This window comes from Falco cherrug, chromosome 1 (genome assembly GCF_023634085.1).
Source record: "Falco cherrug isolate bFalChe1 chromosome 1, bFalChe1.pri, whole genome shotgun sequence".
Lineage (NCBI taxonomy): Eukaryota > Metazoa > Chordata > Aves > Falconiformes > Falconidae > Falco > Falco cherrug.
The window spans coordinates 119963674-119981395 of NC_073697.1; the positions used below are offsets into that span (position 1 = coordinate 119963674).

The following is a 17722-nucleotide window of genomic DNA, read 5'->3' on the forward strand; positions in this document are numbered from 1 at the left end:
CGAGTCCCGGTGGCAGGGACGGAGAAAGTTGGGCAAGTTCCCTCGGTGGATCAGCGGCGGCGATCAAGCGGCCCCCCCTCTCCGCCTTTCCCCGGCGGGGCGGCCGGGCAGAGCGTGCGGGAGGCAGGAGCCCCTTTGCAGCGGCGAGCAGAGGCTGCGGCTAGGCTATGCTCCGCTCGCCCACCCCCGCCCCGCCGAGCCCCGAGCACCTGCTGACATCAAAGAGCAGCTGACTCCGCCAGCCTCGTCGGCTGAGAGCATCCCCCCACCGCCGTCGGGTGGGAGGGAATGCCGGTGCTGAGTGGGACCGGGGCGGCTGCCCTCCCTTAGCCGGGCAGGGAGGAGGGTGGGAGGGGGCCGGGGGCTGGGTAGGGCTGCGGCGAGCGCCCCTTCACATCACTTCCCCTTGCCGCCCCCGAAGGGATGGCTAGGATCTGCGCCCTCCTAATCACAGCTAGCCTGCTCTCGCTATCGTCACTAGGAGAGGAGTATCAGTAGCTCTGATTTGCCTTCAGTTTGCCTTTCAAGTAGCTCTGCTCTCCTGCCTTTAGTGTGTGGTCTCCTCCCTTGCAGAGTCACATGCACTTTTCATCTCCAGTCCCCCACTAGTAAGGCTGGGGAATGTCAAGGCACCAAATTACTCACTGAAAACTGTTGCTTTGACTCTCTGATCCCTCTAATTCCAACCTGAGACAGTTCACTTGTAATTAATTCTCTGCTGTTTTCTGCTGTTTCACATCTTGCCACAGCTCATTTGCTTCCTAGCTCCAGAAATTAACTCTATTGCTAACTTGAATTTATTTGTGGTTTTTCCCCCCCGCCCTTAAAATACTAGGCAAGAACCAACCCACCTAGGTTTTGAGAAGCTGCTTTGCTTTTTGTCTTGCCAAAGCAGTAGCCTGTTCTTTTCTGTGGCTTTGAGCTGCTGATGTTGTTCTTCCTGCTTATTGTTTACATGAGTTGGGTCCCTCCATTATGGTTTAATAAATCACATGTTACCAGGGCAAAAGGATCATTCTGTACCTCTGAGCATTTCCTGGGCTGAAAAAGCATGATATCGCGTCAGAAGTCTGTGAGAAAACCAGCAGCAACAGGCAGCTTTTTCTCTGTGGTATGGTGCAGCGTAGAGGATTGGGTTTGCTTTATAAAAATTACGTCTGGCTGTCTGCAAATCTCCCTTGCTTCTGTCTCTTTCTCTGTAGTAACAAAGGCTGGCATCCACTGTAGGTGCCATTTTTTGGAGCTTTATAGGTCTGTATCAATCAGGACTAGAAGTAATCTGTACCGTTAAAAATGAGGCCTAGCACATGTACCAGCAACAGTCCCAGCATGAGCTGTAAACCAGATTTGGCAGCAGCATTTTCGGTATGGGCCTTCTACTGTGTAAGCCAAAAGAGTTCATCATCATTAGGTTGTCCTCTAGTGGACCAGCAGCAGACAGAAATCTGGAGCGTGCTTTGCCCAGGTGTTGTAGCTCTTAGGAACAGGAGACAGGCTGGGACCAATTTGCCTGCTATACTATGAACTTTCCACTGAGTCTCTGGAGTTGCCTCAGTCAGTGATTTGCCCGAGAGGCTTTTCCCTGGCAGATACCCATCGTGTAAAGACAGTTTTGAACCTGAGCTGCTTGTGAAGAAGTGGTGTTTCTCAGTCACTTAATATTTTCTTAAAAGACCCTTTCCCCACCCAACCCCCTCCCATCTTGGGCAAATACTAGTGTTCTTCTCAAGGGTTACTACTGCAAAGCAAGTGTGCTGTTTGGGCAGGGATAGAGTTAGTTTTCTTCAGGATAGCTGGTATGGGGCTATGTTTTGGATTTCTGCTGAAAAGTGTTGGTAATACAGGGATGTTTTTGTTATTGTTAAGCACACAGTCAAGGCCCTTTCTGCTTCTCACACCACCCTGCTAATGCATAGGCTGGAGGTGCACAAGAAGCTGGGAGGGGACACAGCCAGGACAGCTGACCCCCAACGGACCAAAGGGATACCCCATACCATATGATGTCATGCTCAGCATGTAAAGCTGGGGGAAGAAGGCGGTGGTGAGGTAGCTTTCAGACTGATGGCATTTGTCTTCCCAAGTAACTGCTACACATGAGGGAGCCCTGCTTTCCTGGAGATGGCTGAACCCCTGCCTACCGATGGGAAGTGGTGAATGAATTCCTTGCTTTGCTTTGCTTGCCTGCACAGCTTTTGCTTTACCTATTAAACTGTCTTTACCTCAACCCACAAATTTTCCCACTTTTACTTTTCTGATTCTCTCCCCCATCCCACTGAGGGGAGAGTGAGTGACTGCGTGGGGCTGAGTTGCTGGCTGGGGTGAAACCATGACAACAATCTATGGTTTGTGTACTGGGATGGTGGAGCTAAGGCAGGAGAGCTATTGTGAACAGGGTGCTGTCCTCTGCAAAGAGTACCTTCAGGTAATTTTTTTTTTTAATGCAGCCTTAAGTACAGAGTATGAGTGATTGCATGGGAAACTGGTGGGCAGTTGGTATTCCAAACATTTTCCCTGCATAGACAGGCTCCTAATCTCTTTCCCTGCAGAGGAACAAGCTATCTTACAGCTTTCAAAGAAAGAAACTGGCATTTCAATTTAGCAGTTTCCAAAGCACGACATTATTTTTTTCATTTGCAATCTCAAATATTGCTCTTCACTGAAAAAAAGACCTAGCATTTGAGGAAGCTGTAATTCCTTCTTCTCAGCTGCAGGGGCATAATAAACCGCAGCCACTCTCTCGCTGCTGCACATGTGTCACAGCTGCGATACCAAAGCCGTGCTCAGTACTTGAGACTCTCTTCACCAGCATGGCTATGTGGCTGTTTTATTTTTGAACTTTTACATTCAGACTTTGACAAGGTCTGCTTCTCTCTTTATGCTACGTCAATAATCTATGGAAGTTCTTGCCCCAAAGAGGGGCTGGTCTCTGCAAAACCAGCCCCGCCAGGCTGAAAGGATGGAGAAGAGGAGAGGAATATTAACTGCAGCAACTGGCGATGCACAGCCTGTCTGTGCATAGATCTTGCCATCGCCGGGAGGAGCAGGCACAGTAATCGGCTCATTATCTGGCTGAACACTTGAAGGCAGCAGCTCTCTGAAGGACTAGTTCTGTGAGTGCTCATCTACTGGAAGCTGCAGCAGGGATGAGCTCTCAACGAACCTTGGGATATAGCCAAGGAGTTGTACTAACCACTCCATTTAATTACAAGGAAGACTGAGGCACTAACCCCTTGAAAACACACCTTAAAAGAGATATATAGTAATTAACATTTAAGGAGGGAACTGTCATCTCAACAGCCTAATGATGTAGATAAAGGTGTGGAAATGGAATTCAGCCCTTGAACATAAAAGAAAAAAAAATTACTTTTTCCTACAAACTTGGCATAGTCACTACACTTAGACCATCCTGTCTGCAACACCGCTGTTGTGAAGAAAGATAGTAATCTTCTAAAGCTGCTGCTAGGCAAATTCTGTGACTAGGGAATGAATCTGGCTGGTCTAACAGTGGCTTAACCCTGAAAGTTCTTGCATTTCAGTAATTAGTTATATTCCCTGCATCTGTCCCAGCTGGGGATCCTGTCTTATACAATGCAAGTAGAACCACAGCATCCCATGAGGCAAAATGCAGCACTGGCTTCTGTTACCACACTACTGAAACCATTTCCCCAGCTCATTTCACCAAATATTTCCTCATTAAATGGGGACTTTCTCATTTGCTAAATATTTATTTAGCACCTAGCTACTACTCTGATTGGCACTTTGGAGAGAGGAACCTTCACTAAGAGCCAAGCTGCAAATCCTCCCTTCTAACTCACTGGTCTCCTTATTTACAATTCCAGACTTAACAGAATGGGCTTCTGGATTTTTATTGTTTAGCTCTTTGTTCATATTGATCAAGTGGCCTAACGGGTGAAGTTTTGCCCTTGCAGTATCCTTCGTGGTAGGGATGATTTCATTCAGGATGTGTTAGACATGGTACAGCAACCCTTCATACTGTCTGAGTACTTGAATGTTGTTGCCTCTGTCTGATAGCTGCACATCAGTCTCACCCATTTTCAGACAAGATTGGTGAGGTAGTTTCCAACTACTGATATGTTTTGCCTCCCTAGATTCTAGAAAGTGAGTCTTTGCTATCACTTCTCATCTACAGGGAAGGAAAATGTCATGTGGCGAAATGAAATAATTTTCCTAAAGCCACATACTGAGCTTGAGGTCAAAAACTGACAGTAATTCCCTTTACAACAGTGTTGGCTTAGGCAGCATCTTATCCGCCCTCCTGCAATGATTATCCCAGCACAACTGTCTGTATCCCCACAGAGGGATGTGTGCTGAATGTAATATTTGGTTTTGAAAAAACAACAACCAAAAAACCACCACAGAGAACCCAAAGATTTGAAGGAGTAACTTCATCAAGGCAACTTGATGGTGACTCAGGCATTGCTGTCATCGATCCAGAGGTGCACTGCATATATGGTCTGGCTGATTGGAAAGTTGCTGTCATGTCTTGATGCCTGACTCAGTTCAGATCAGTGTTACCGCATGACCTGGGACTGCTCTGAGCTGGTATTATCGAGTATGGAGCTGCAGCCTGAGACTGAGCCATGAGCAAACCCCTGATCTCCCACTCCCAGACTCTGCTTTCTCTTATATGTGTGTGTCTAATGAATGCAGCAGGGTGAATTCCCTTTCTCAGCCACTTGATAGTTACACAGGGCTTTACAGGAATACTTAGCTAAACAATCATCTAAACCTTCCTGTTATCCACGCTGGATTTCTAATTAATTAGCACAAAGCAGGCACCTATCTGAAAGCAGATGACCACCTCTTCTCTCCCTGCAGGCTTCCTGCCCTTGAAATGATGGGTCTGAGCTGCCTGGTCAGCGCTGGCTCACTCCAGTCCCACGCTGCTAATTTGAGGTTTTAGCCTTCAGCCTCTGTCCGTCCCGGTTACTTGCTGCGAGCCAAAGGCCAGGGCAGCAGCCTTCTACGGTTTTGTTTTCATTGCTAAAGGTTAGAGGATCCCAGAGACAAAAGCACGGCCAAAAATAACAAGAAGGGGCCAAGCAGGGCTTGCCCTGTGACGGGGAAGCCGGGAGGCTGGCGGGCTCTGCGGCTGTCTGCAGCCGATGCGCTGAGGTCAGGGATGCGGATGCGTGCTTGGTGAAACGGGCAGATCCCACAGTCAGAGATAAGAAGCTGCCGGCAGCTCTTGGTGTTGGCCAGAAACAGCCAGGAGCCCCCAGGGAGCAGATCCTGCTGCATGGTATACGTGTTAGTCACTGTGCTTCCCTTCCACAAGAACAGGAGGCGTCAGCACATGGAGGAGGCAGCTGCAACCTGAAGTCTGAACGGGGAAAAACTTTTGGCTCAGATCTGTAGCTTGCAGGTAACTGCGCACGGGGGGTCAAGAGGAGGCAGGGCAGGAGGATTGATACAGCAGGGGTTGATGACCAAGAACGGATATCTGTCCAACCCAAGCTGAGTGCTGTGCCACCCTTTTCAATAAGAGTGATGATTTTGAACCGAAATGGAAATTGCAGATCTGAGATGAAGCAAAACTAAAAAACCCGGAGAGGTTCAAGTCAGGGAGACAAGATAAACTCTAGTCGGTGCCTGGAAAGAGCTGTCATATGAAATTGCAAATCCAAGTGTGAGGATTTATGACAGAGCTAATAAAAAAAAAAACCAAACCACGTTGTGTTTTATAACCAGAGACTGCAATCCTGCTGTGCCTGATTTTGAGCATGGGCAGGAGGGAGGGAAGCAGTAACAGCTGATTTTTGAGCTGCAGTGCACGGAGTCTACCTCAAGTCCAGTAAAGTATTTGACACAGTATTTCTCAGGAAATTCTTAGGTTGCAGAAGATGTGGAGAAGAACAAAAGCTGTAAAATGAATAAGGACTTAAATCACAAGGGAGACCAAAGTCTTGTATAGAGAAGGGGGGCTGTTAACGGTGGTAACATGGGATGGGGAACCCTCCTGACATGGACCTGCAGGCCCTAGGAAAAGCTCTGCTCACTTTGGCAGTCGGGTTGCTGGAGCAGCCAGATGTTTCTTTCCTTTCTGCTCCCCCCCGGCAAATCAGCCATATGTGCCCTGTGCTGCCGCTGGGCACAGAGACATCTGCTAGGGTTGGAGGCAGTTGCTGAGGGCACTGGAAGAGGTGGGAACCTGTTAAAATGGTAATGAAAAAGTAAAACGATGCTCACTTATGAAAACAATAATTGGTAAATGCTTAGCCCCTTGGGCTGTTAAATGCTAAGAGCAGACACAGACGTTTCAGCAACAGCAATCAGCATTCGTTATCGGCTGGGTGTTCATTAGTTGGAAAGATGGGAAAGCAGCAAGACGTGGGTTTGGTATGAGTTCCCTGTTTACCATGGCTCAAAAAAAGGCAAATGTGATTCTTGGAGGGACCAGGTGAGATTTTCCCTGGCAGGAGTTACTGTTGTTGTGTGAGGTGGGGGTGAGGCTTCCCCTGGAAATCTGCATGGATTTTTGGTCTTTCGTGTCCAGGTCTACATAGAAAGCTGAGCTGCAGAAAGATTAAGTGGGTCAGGGCAGAGTCGGGGTGCAGGGAGGTGACTGGGGTGGTGCTGCGGGCAGGCAGACCCAGTACCATGTCCAGTTTTGCAGGTCAGGCTCACAGAACAAGGTGTTTTCTGAGATGGTGCTTTCTTTCAGGCTTGATGCAGGTTTCAGGAGAAGGATTAAACAAACTAGAAGTTGGCCATTTTGCTTGTTGCCTTAAAATATTTGGAGGGAGTTCATCTGGGTGAAAATCGGCCCCAAATGTTATTTTTGATTGACTCAGTTCCTGGAGGGTTTTGTGGCAGTAGAGGATGCTGATACATTAGTGCGATGCTTTCTAAATTTTTGCCCAGTTTGCCACCAGGCCTTTTTCTCTCCTATCCCTCTGATTTTTTCCTGCTGTGTGAGAAGGGCTGTTGATTTAGAAGACAATGGAGATATTTCTACTGCCTCCTGCCCTGGGTTATTCCTCTATGCAAAAGCTCCTTCCCACATCTTGAGCTACCATAGCCCTGTGGTTCAGTGTGCTCAGATTCTCTTCCTGCTGGCGCCATCCACAGTAGCCTTGCTCGTGCCTGTTTTTTTAACTCTATGACTTATTTTCCAGGCTGGGGTCAGTCAGTGCCTTTGTAAAGCAAACTGAAATGTATTGTGGTAAGTTTTGTATAAAAGCGTGTGCGTGTGTATGAATCTGAGCTGCTGAGGTTGCAGCCAGGGTTGTCAGTGGACCCAAGAAACCAGTCCTATCTCTAGGTCCAGGTTTCTTTCCTGTCAGAAAAACATAGTTAATTAAAGCCTTCTCCTGAAAGGCATTTCTTAGCCACACCAGAGGGATAACAAAGCAAAAGCCATGTCCTTAATCCTGCCCTTTCATCTCCTGGAAATTCCTTCTTCTCCTGTCTCTTTCTCTGTGTCCTGATTGTTAAAAGAAATGAGAAATAATTTCCACTTGGAAAAAACCCAAGACAACAAAACTCCAGCCCAGCTGATCGCAGCAGAAGCCAAGGCGATGGGAGCTGAAAGGAGGGAGCTGTTAATGAAGCATCAGCAGCAAGCCAGGGGCAGGAGCTGGAGCCCGTCCAGATGGCACCACTAATTCCCTGCATCCACTTTACACGCATGTCCTCTCGGGGAAGAGCCGAGAAGAGCAGCTGCCCTCTACAGTGTTGGTCAGCTGCAGCCACACTGGCAGCCCCGTGAGGGGATTTTCCCAGGTTACTCTAAATTGGCTCATCCAAATCCCCTCTGTGAATGGGGAGTGACATCTTCCCCACTGACCACTGAGGGGAAACGGAGCCCAGACTTTGGTTTCTGGCATTGCATTCCTGCAGGGATGTATTGCTGCTCTCCCCCTGGCCATCTCCGCAAGTTTGGCAGGGAATGGCTGGGTGGAAGGAGCGGAGGATGCAGAAAGGCAGGGAGCAAGGGGAATGGAGGGAGCAATGGGAAGGGGGAGCAGAGCTGGCAGTGTGGCGAGCAGGGCTGTGTCGGCATGCCCCGATGGCAGCACATGCCAGGGCCAGCAGCGCCCGCCTGCAGCCCAAGAACCCGCAGGTCCCCTTCATCCCCAGTCGACCCGGATATTCGTGTTTCCTGGCCTGACAGATAAGGCGGCCTCACCATTAATCAGGAGGCCTGGAGAATGGGATCAACACAAGGCAGGCGTGCTGCGGAGTTAATCTCTTTTACTCCCTGATGATGGATGGAGCTCATGGCAGACATTAATCAAGTCTGTGTGCGTGTACCAGGCAAAATGGATTAGACACTGTGCTGTTGGCAGAGGCGCGTCCCAAGTCCCTGGGCAATCCTGGAGGATGCCTGACATGGTGGTGGTGCCTGTCGGGGCTGCGACACAGCGGTGTGCTGTGTGTGACAGAAGTATTATGGCTGCCAGATCCCAGGGAGAGCTTAGGTGTGTCCCCTCTTCTGCTCTGCAGGCACCGGCTGTGCCTTTCCCTAGGGACAGGTCCGGGAGGTGGGTCCTGGCCGTGGCTGGACTATTCTCGTCCATGGAGCTGCTCTTCCAAATAACCTGCAGAATGTCCTGGGATGGTTCCAAGTGTATCTGAACTTCTCCAGTTCTGCAGCCCCCAGATCTGCCCGTTACCCAGAGTCTCAACTGCCTGTGCAGTGAAGCTCAGGTGGTAACAGAGCTGGAACAACAGACAGCAGAAAACACCAGGAACCACTCCAGGAAAGGGCTGTCCTGCATGAGCAGGAATAGGACCCACTGTCAGGTCCCAGCCCTGGTCATGGCTCTGCAGAACCCCTTAAAAGGCTCTTTTCTGGTGTGAGATCATGTCCCAGTTCCAAACCATGCTGCAGGCTGTTTTGGACATTGTCAACTCAAGGAGCAGTGTCTCTGAGGCAAAGCAAGACTTTTGCAGACAACATGAGAAAAATGCTTTTCGTCTGCTTTGGTCTGGGGTTGGAGGTACCAACCAGTGAAAACAACCCTGAGCCCTTGTTCTCCAAAGGGAGAAGCTGCGGCACAAGGAAGCAGAGGGAAATACCCGATTCATGGCCTGTGCTGTAGGACAAGCACCACACCGCAGAGGACAGGGTATGGATTGCCATTTTAGCCATCCTGCAGCACCTGCTTCTCCCTCAGAAATGAGCAGCTTGGGGTATTCCCGGCGGGGAGCCCTGAGCCCCAGTCTCTATTGAAGCGATGCTGGTGGCCTGCACTCTCCCTGCTGTGCAGCAGCTGGAGGTTGCAATATTCACTGACAGCCAACGAGTTGTGGTTTTCTGATGATTAATGATACCTCCCTCCTCATGGGAGCCATTCAGCCTCCACACTGCTGGATGATAATGGAGTCAGGGTTGAAAACTGGGCATTTCCAGAGAATAATGTCCAGCACAGGGACTGCAGTGCTGGGGTTGTGGGTCGGTCTATTCCCCCCAGGTTCATCCTGGAAAAGGACCCAGTTTCTGCCAGTAAATTGCCTGACCTTCATTTCCAGAATGGGTGCAAGTGGATGGGGCAGAACCCAGGAGGTTTGTTAACAGACATTTTCTTCCCCCTCCCCGCCTTAAGTGCAAAGCCCAACTGACATCAAAGCAACAGAAAGTCTAATCCCGTTTCGAATCAGTGCAAGCACACGCAGCGAATGTTAAACAGGGAATCTGGCAGCAAAAAAAGGGAGGATTATCTTTAATTTCCTGAGTGAGGAACTAAGCAAGGGAGATCGAGAGAAAAGAAAGGCACAGGACCAGAAAGAAGTGACTGTCAGCATGGGGAGGCTTGTGGAAGAGGAGGAAAGCGGGCGGACGGGAGGATAGCGTGAGCAGCGGCACACGAGTGCCTGGAGAGGTGAGTCCGGTGGGAGCTGAGTGCTGGCACGTGGGAAGGCTGCTCCTGCCGGGAGCCCCGTGCCAGTGGCTGCCCAAGTTCCCACATGGATGCAGGGGAAGGGATTGTGTGTAGGGTTTGCTGTGCCAGAGCAGAGGCTGGTGCAGGCTTTAACTCCCAGTTCGTACGTGTTTGACCTGAGGCTTTGGCATTGCTTTTCGAGGGAGCTTGAAGCTGGACTACAGTGGAATGATGGAACTGAAGGCTGGTTGCTTGAGGTCGCATGGGTGCAGGGGATTTATTTTTTGCTGTAAAAGGCTGTAGCTGAGAAGAGCTTCCTAAATCACCTCCAAAGACCTGTTACCTGCTGTGAAGTGCTGACTCTGGGTGCAGTTTATGTTGCTGTCTGCCACCAGCAGGTACCACCAGCTCTGCTAAGGGCAGTCACTGCTGCTTTTCATCCTACAGCTGATGTCCAGCTTCGCAGGCCACACATGCACAGAGCTGTGTCCAGGTTCTGGCCTGGGGCTGGGATGTGTCTTGGCACTGAAGCCCTCCTGGCAGCGATGGCCAGCCAGAGGCTGCAGTGGCTCTGCTGTATGTGGTGTGGGAGCAGGAGGTTTCTGAGGCCAAAGTGGCCCAAACCCTTCCCTGCCAGAGCCTGGTCCCAGGGAATACAACAGCATCCTCTTCCTTGTGGGCAGTGCATCTCCCTCTTAATCAAACCCACCAGTTTTTCTCCTTGGACTGCTCCCAGCAGCAGTTATTACCAGGAGGATTTATAAAAGGTGATGGAGTAGAATACATACATAAGCACTTTGTGTGTCCAGATCTCCTGTCCATCCCTAGCTTTGCCCTTGACACTGTGGCCAGCAAGGTGGAGTGCTGAGCCAGGTGGGAAATGCCTGTCGGATATAACATGGGAGGGAGCAGATGCCTGCACAGGAAAGGCTCCCTGGGGATGGGATGTGACTGCTGAGCACTGGGAATGACCGAGACTTGCCAGGCTGCTAACAGACAGGACGGAAGCCCAGCAGTGGGACACCCATTGCAAGCCAGGTGCTGTGGGAATGAATGTCAGGAGCTGCAGGAAGGGTTCCTGGGGGTGGCTTTCAATCTGAGCAATAACCTGCTTTCTGCTGTGGCCTGATTCCGTGCAGGAGAGTCTCTTTCTCACCCTGCTTTGTCTTCACCCTGCACCTTCCTTCCTGCAGGACAGATAGCATGGTACCAATGTTGGGGACCACAGCCTCTGCTGTGGTGTTGCCCTTTGGGGGTGTGCAGGTACCAGTTCCAGCCCCGCTCTGGGCAGCAGTCCAGGGAAAGCAACGTTGTCTGCTATGGGGATCCCTCTCTGCCGGCATGGGTGCCTTCACTCCTATTTTAGTCTGAGCCTCCCCCCGCCTGGGTGCGAGAGGTGGCCTTGGGGTTGCAGCAGCAAGTCTTTGCATTGAGCTGGGCATGTTCTCTGTGGTTTTAAACAGCAGCAAAAGGAGGAGCCTGAGCCATAGCTAAGAGAGGAGACATATATCTCCACCCAGCTGATTCATAACATACTTAAAAACGTTCTGGATGTCTGGTATGGGCCTTTGCAGACCTCCCACCCACTCGGTGGGGGTGAGATGGCCGTGACTTTCCAAGTTCGGCTTTCATGGGTGAGACCTGGGAGTGGGAGTCTTGCACGCTCAGCTGTGTCTGTTGGCCTCACCTGGAAGCGAGCTCTGGCAGCAGAGCTGCTGTGGATGCTGCTGTGTGCATTGCTCCTGCAGTGGGGCTGCTTCCCTCCCTGGCAGAAAATGCATCACTTTGCGTTTTTTACCCCACCCTCAGAATAATCTCAGAGTTTGCACAGCTGGGGCTGTGAGATGAGCCAGGGTGAGCTGGGGCTATCAATCAGCCATCCAAGACATGGGCTGGGGAGAGCTGGCAAAGCATTGCGTAGTGACATTTTGTGTCAAAACCACATCACCTGCAGGAGCAACTACTCTTCTCCTCCCCCTCAGCCCCTAACCCAAACCAGCTGCTTTGAAATATTGCACTGAATTAAAAAAAAACCAAAACAAAACAAAACTCCTTCCCAACACTTTGCAAGGAGACGATCGTTGTAGCCGGGGCCTCTAGATGGCAACATCGACCTGAAGAGCTGGAAGCGGGAGCGAGGTGGGGGGCCGGACACGAGCAGCCCGGCCGGGTGGGAGCCCCCAGGCACCCAAAGAGGGGAACAGGAATGGGTGCTGCCTCAGGCACCTTTCTGCAGGGGCTGAGGACAGGGCCGGCCACCCAAGGGTGCCTGTACCCTGAACCCGCCCTAGTCTGCAAACATCTCACCGCGGTGCAGAAAGGCAGCAAAATGTGGAAGGGTTTTCTCTACAGTGGAAACTCAATCGATGCTCTCGGCACCTGCTCTGCGGACACAGGGGAATAATTGTCACAGTGGATCTGTTTGCTCTGCGAGGTGGCCACGGCTGGAGCCGCTGGCAGGTCTTTGTGCTGGGATCACCCAGCAGCCGTTCAGCCCCTGAGAGCTGATGGAAAGCGGTGAGATACGTGCTAGGAAATGGGGGCCGCTGCCTGCAAAGGCATCAGGCTTCAGTGTGGAGTCAGGAGCACCAATACATGGTTTAATGGTCAAAGGCTGTGCTAGAAATTGTGGATTTCTAGTAAATCAAGGTAAACTCTCCTTGGAGTCTGTGGCACCCCCTGTTCCAAAGGCTTGTAGGACACCAGCGATTAAAGCTTCAATTACTCAGCTTTAACCACACGAGTGTAACTGAAGTGGCATCACCTTTGAGTGGGAATATTGGTGTGGCATGCCCTCTCTGTGGGGTACAGTGTGCTGCCAGAGGTCACTGGGGTGGAAAAGTCCTACCCCTGCCTGAAATAGGACGCATATTTTGTACAAAGCAGGGCCTGGACTCCTCTTTTGCAAAGGAGGTTTGGTCTGTGCTCAGGGAGCTGCAAAGCTTAATTAAGATCCTTAAAAGGACAAAAGGTGCTACATAAATTCAGGGGATTATTATAAATGTCACTGCGATTTACAGGCTCTGGCAAAACTCACAGGAGGAATAACAAGACCTTTCACTTCACAGTGCTTCCTAGCAGGGCTACTTACAGCTTCATGCTTCAACGTAGCAGCCACAAAATGTTGACATTTCTAATTAGATGTGCATAATAATCTCTTTATTCCCGAACTGAAAAGGCAGGGTGTGTCTTGAAACGTCAGTTCCTCCTCCCTGATGAGGATCCTTCTTATTGGGATTGCTCACGAAACCATCATTTGGCGAAATGTCTCGGGACCTGGTTCGAAGAGGTACCAGATCTTTGCAACTCCCCCAGGCAGCTGTGGGCCGGGCACTTAGTGAATAAAATCAAAGCCTCCGTGTGTTTTTAATCTGATTAGTTGATGATAATCCAGTGGTATCATGCAGCAAAAGCTGTCCAGCTTTATTAGGCAGTCTCTTGTTTTAGGGGAACTGTGCTTGGGGGAGGGCTCAGCTCCTGCGTTTCTGTTGAGGACTGGCAGAAATAGGTGATTTTTGGTGGTTTTAGTGCTTTGTGAGAGTAGGATTAATCGGGGGCTTGGCAGCTGGGGATCGGTGGGGTTTTGTCCTGTGGGTGCTATTAGCAACTCTGTGCAGCCCCTCTGCCAGGGGGGGCTGGTGGTGGCAAAGGGCTGACTGGGTCACCCAGGGCTTGGAGGTGGCAGATCGCTGCACGGGGCTGGTCCCAGAGCACCGGGTCGATCCCGGGCCAAGGCTGGGGGATCGCCCACCGGGGCCGGTCCTGAAGCACCGGGTTGGTCCCGGGCCGAGGCTCGGGGATCGCCCACCGGGGCTGGTCCTGAAGCGCTGGGTCGGTCCCGGTCCCGGTCCCGGGGAGAGGCTGGAGGACCTCCCACCAGGACCGGTCCTGGAGCACTGGATCGGTTCCTGGGCCGAGGCCTGGGGGATCGCTCACCGGGTCGGTCCCGGAGCACCGGGGCCAGTGCCGGGCCGAGGCTTGGGGGACCTCCCACCGGTGCCGGTCCGAGGCTAGGGGGTCGCCCGTCGGGGCCGGTCCCGGAGCCCGTCGGTCCCGCCCCCTGGAGCCGGTACCGGACCGCGTTCCGAGCGAGCCGCTGGGCCGGGAGCCGCGGGGCACCCCCGGTGCGGGGCGGGGCGGAGCGGTGCCGGTACGGCGGGCTGCCGCGGCCCTGCCCCTGCCCAAATCTGCCGGCGCATCACGGTGAGTGACAGCAGCCCCGGCCCTGCCCAGCCCGCACAACCCGCCGGGCTTTTCCAATCAGGCCGGGCCGGGGAGGGATTTCCTGCCGGGACGGGGCCAGCCCGAGCGGGACTTTGCCGAGCGCCGCGCCGCCCTGCGAGCCGGGCAGCCGGGACCGCGCCGCTCGCTCGGGCCGGCACCGGGACCGGCACCGGGACCGCTCCGCACGGCTCGGCGGGTTGCGGCTTGGCTCGGCGCGGTACTTCGCGGCGCGGCTGGGTCCGGCGCGGTGCGGCTGGGCTCGCCCCGGTGCGGTGCGGCTGGGAGCGCCGCCAGGTGAGTGGGGCCGCCGGCTTGCGGAGCCCGCCCGCCCCGGCTGGAGCAGCCGAGCGAATCGTCTCCGTTGGGCTTCGCCCCCCTCCCGCGAACCCTCCCCGAAGGAGGGAACGGCCCAGCCCGGTGCCGGGGGTCGCAGGGCAGGGGGGGGATGGAGGTGCGACCGGTGCCCCCACCGCCGGCTGCCCGGGGGCTCCCGGGGGGGGGGCGAGCGTCCCCCGCCCGCCCCTCGGGACCCAGCCGGGTGCCTGCTGCTCCCTCACATCTTTCCTTCTCAACTTACGTAATTGGTTTGTTTTTGTTTTTGTTTTGGTTTGGTTTGTTTTTTCCCTCCTCTCCCTCCTTTTTCCCGGCGCCGCTGTTGGCTGCGGGAATGTTTGGGATACTTTGGTTCTCCAGGTGGATTCCTGGGCTGGAGGCTCAGCTCTGCTCGGGTGGGAGGGATGTTTGCTGTTGCTTTTCCAGCTTTGTGCTTTCTTGAATTTTACCTTCGCTGCTGCTCCTCTCTCGAGGGGTAGAAGAGGTGGAGATCGGTATTTGGAGCTCTCCCTACTCCTGAGTTACTCGCTGAGCCTGGCGTGCTCCGGGAGAGGCAGCAGCACGGGGCTGTGTGCTGAGCGAGGCCGCGCAGATTTTTTTTTTACTACACGAGTAAATAGGCTCCGTGCCCACGCACTCGCTTTTTGCCAGCGCTTTTGAAGAGCAGCGCAAAGTTGGATGCAGTGCGCAGGGTTGAGCGAAATAGGTTGGAAGACGGTGCAACAGGAGGTTTCTGGAGGGGTTTTGTTTGTGGTGAGAGCTTAGGCTGAGTCAAGTGGCTGAAACTTGTTTGTAACGTAGATAAGCTGGTGCAGGTGCCCCAGGAGCAGGGAGGTGACAGCTGAGTTCGGTGGGTGTTGGTCTCAGTGCCTGGTACTGAGCCCCCCTCCCCCCTATCCCCAGTGGTGAGGAGCTCGTCTGCTGCAGGAATTGTGGGCTCCGGAGCAGTGATGGGGGAAGGACTCCCCCGTCTGGGGTGGGAATCTCAGCATCCCCTTGTCCCAGAATCTGAGCCAGCGCTGCACCATTGCCTCTCCGGCTGCCCCGAATCCTGCAGTGCCCTGGCGAGGGCTGGAGCACAGGGAGCCCATGGGGGGTCCGTGCTGGTGGACAGCTGCAGTTTCCAGCTTTACTGTGGGTGGGCTGAGCGCTGCTGTGCCGTGGGCCGCCCCTTCTGGGTTTGTGTGTGTGTTTCCCCCCCGCCCCCAGCCGACAGGACCTCTTACTGCTGTTGCCTTCTCTCCCCTGTGGTTTTCATCCTCGAAACAGTGACCTCGATCACTCGGAGGAAGCGACACCCGCTATTATATAAACGGCTGAGGGAGAGCGCTCTGGCAAGGGAGACAGCGTGGCTGGGGGAGATTCTGGTCTGGCCTGGATTGGCACAGGGGGAGAATTGTGGGGTGATGTGGTGACGGCCTTGCAGCTGGTATGGCGCGTGCTCCCTACCCTCCTGCACACGCTCCTCCCCAGGCGTTGGAGCAGCCTGCCAGATGCGTGGCCCTGAACCAGGAGGGATTTTCTCACCACCCAGTTTGGGCCGCCCGGGTGCAGCAGGAGACCACAGGCTGGGAGGTGTGAGCTGCTTGCCATGGGACCCTGTGCCCTCTCTGGGGTACCCTAGCTGGTCAGGTCATGGGCTTGATGCCGTTCTCCTGAGCATGGTTGTGCTGCTCAATTACACCCAGCTCCTCACTTAGGGCAGAGAGAGCTCATGTACTGGTTAAGGAGTGTCTTGGGCCCCACGGCACTGAGCTTCAACGGGTAATTCGGAGGGCAAGGGTTTATCTCTGTGTGGGAGGGTGCTGGGCAGGCTGACCCACTCCCACCGGCTGCAGAGGACTTTGGCTAAACCTCCCCAGCTCCATCCCTTCGGTTCCACTGGGAAAGGAGAGGGGGAGATGCCCTGGTGCCCCAAGCCCCATGTGCTGCCTATGCAAGGGGGTGGTGTGTGTATTAGCCCCAGGGGGATGGGAAAGGAGCTGTGCCCTCATCCCCCTCCTCGTCGTCCCCCCCCCCCCCCCCGACAGCACCCTCAGGAGGTCTCAACAGGTTCTTCCCTCTCAGTTTAACACAAGGATGAGCCAAGTCCCACCAGGACTAAATATAGGCAAAGTATTTGTTCTTCGGCACAGATACAAAAGCTGTCACGATGGAGCTGGGAGGTAAATGGCCTTTGAGGGCTGACTCTGCTCTTCTCCTCTGCAGGTCCTGGGCTGCCGTGCTGGGGCTTGGCCGTGCGGAGGGCTCCCCAGCGTGGCTGCTGCGCTGTCGCCAAGAGGACTGCTGAAACGAAGGGGCTAATGAGCACCAGAGAGGGAGGATCTATAACTTCCAGATGGCAACGAGCCTGTAATCCCTTTGGGAAGAATTAGGGACTCATCGGCGCAGCAGAGCCTGGCGAGGGGAGCGAAGCATAACACCTCCAGCTCCAGGAGAGCTGCAAGAGGCTGAGGGCATCCTCATGTTGACTGCAATGGCCACCCTGGCCTGAGCTGCCTGGATGTCTCTTGCGAAGCCCTGGGGCTGCTGGGAGCCTGTCCCTGAGCACTGAACTATTTCTCATTTTAACTGATCGCATGTTCTCCAACCAAACCCCATCCGGGTCCTGCTTCTTCCAACACAGAAAAAGACTTTTGCCCTTAACAGAAAGGCTTCTTCCTTCTGGTTTTTATGTCCCTGGGATTCTAAAGCATCGTTCTTGCTGGATTTCATCTCCCATCAAAGTGTGTTTTGAGGAATTACGGGCTTATTCCCATGGCTTTATAAACCGCTGGGATCTGAGGGTCTCTGCCTTCCACGCCACTGCTGCTCCTACCTGTCTGCGATGGGGCGAGAGCAGGAGCTGATCCAGGCCGTGAAGAACGGGGACGTACCTGGTGTGCAGAAACTGGTGGCCAAGATCAAGGCATCCAAGAGCAGTGAGTACCCAGGTGCAGAGCTGTGGGCTCCCTCTCCCCAGCAGGGCGCTACTGCTTGTCCCGGGGTGTGAGTCCTGGCAGCAGGCTCAGTGCTGTCCAAGCCGGGGTGCAAGTGCTGACTCTGAACCCTGGCGCGTGAGTTACGCCAGGGCTGGAGGTGGGAGCACAAGCACAGCCCGTGCAGATGAATGACCGGGCTGTAAGTGATCCTCCTGGCAGGGCTGGGGTTCCCCTTGGGCTCTGGGCCAGAGGCCCTGAAGTGTGGGCTACTGAGCGGGGATGGGCAGAGGGAAGCAAAGCCACTTAGTGGGGGATGCTGCTACAAAAGGTCTTTAGCAATTGCCGCTTACTCCCGGCCGTATTTATCTTGTGAAAAATTATCATCCCAGCCAGTCG

General features: G+C 53.5%; 1 protein-coding gene across 4 annotated transcripts in view; it reads left to right on the top strand.

The window, feature by feature from the left end:
• Window positions 1–14145: 14145 nt before the first annotated feature.
• The window catches only part of CASKIN2 (CASK interacting protein 2), a 35202-nt gene continuing 31625 nt past the window's right edge, over window positions 14146–17722 (top strand). For 3 of the 4 annotated variants that reach the window (XM_055724793.1, XM_055724820.1, XM_055724801.1), the window contains exons 1-2: window positions 14146–14366; window positions 16614–17338. In XM_055724793.1, the coding sequence (XP_055580768.1) occupies window positions 17233–17338 (106 nt within the window). In that variant the 5' untranslated portion in view covers window positions 14146–14366; window positions 16614–17232. The remainder of the gene's footprint in view (window positions 14367–16613; window positions 17339–17722) is intronic. The other variant, XM_055724809.1, reaches the window with a different exon arrangement.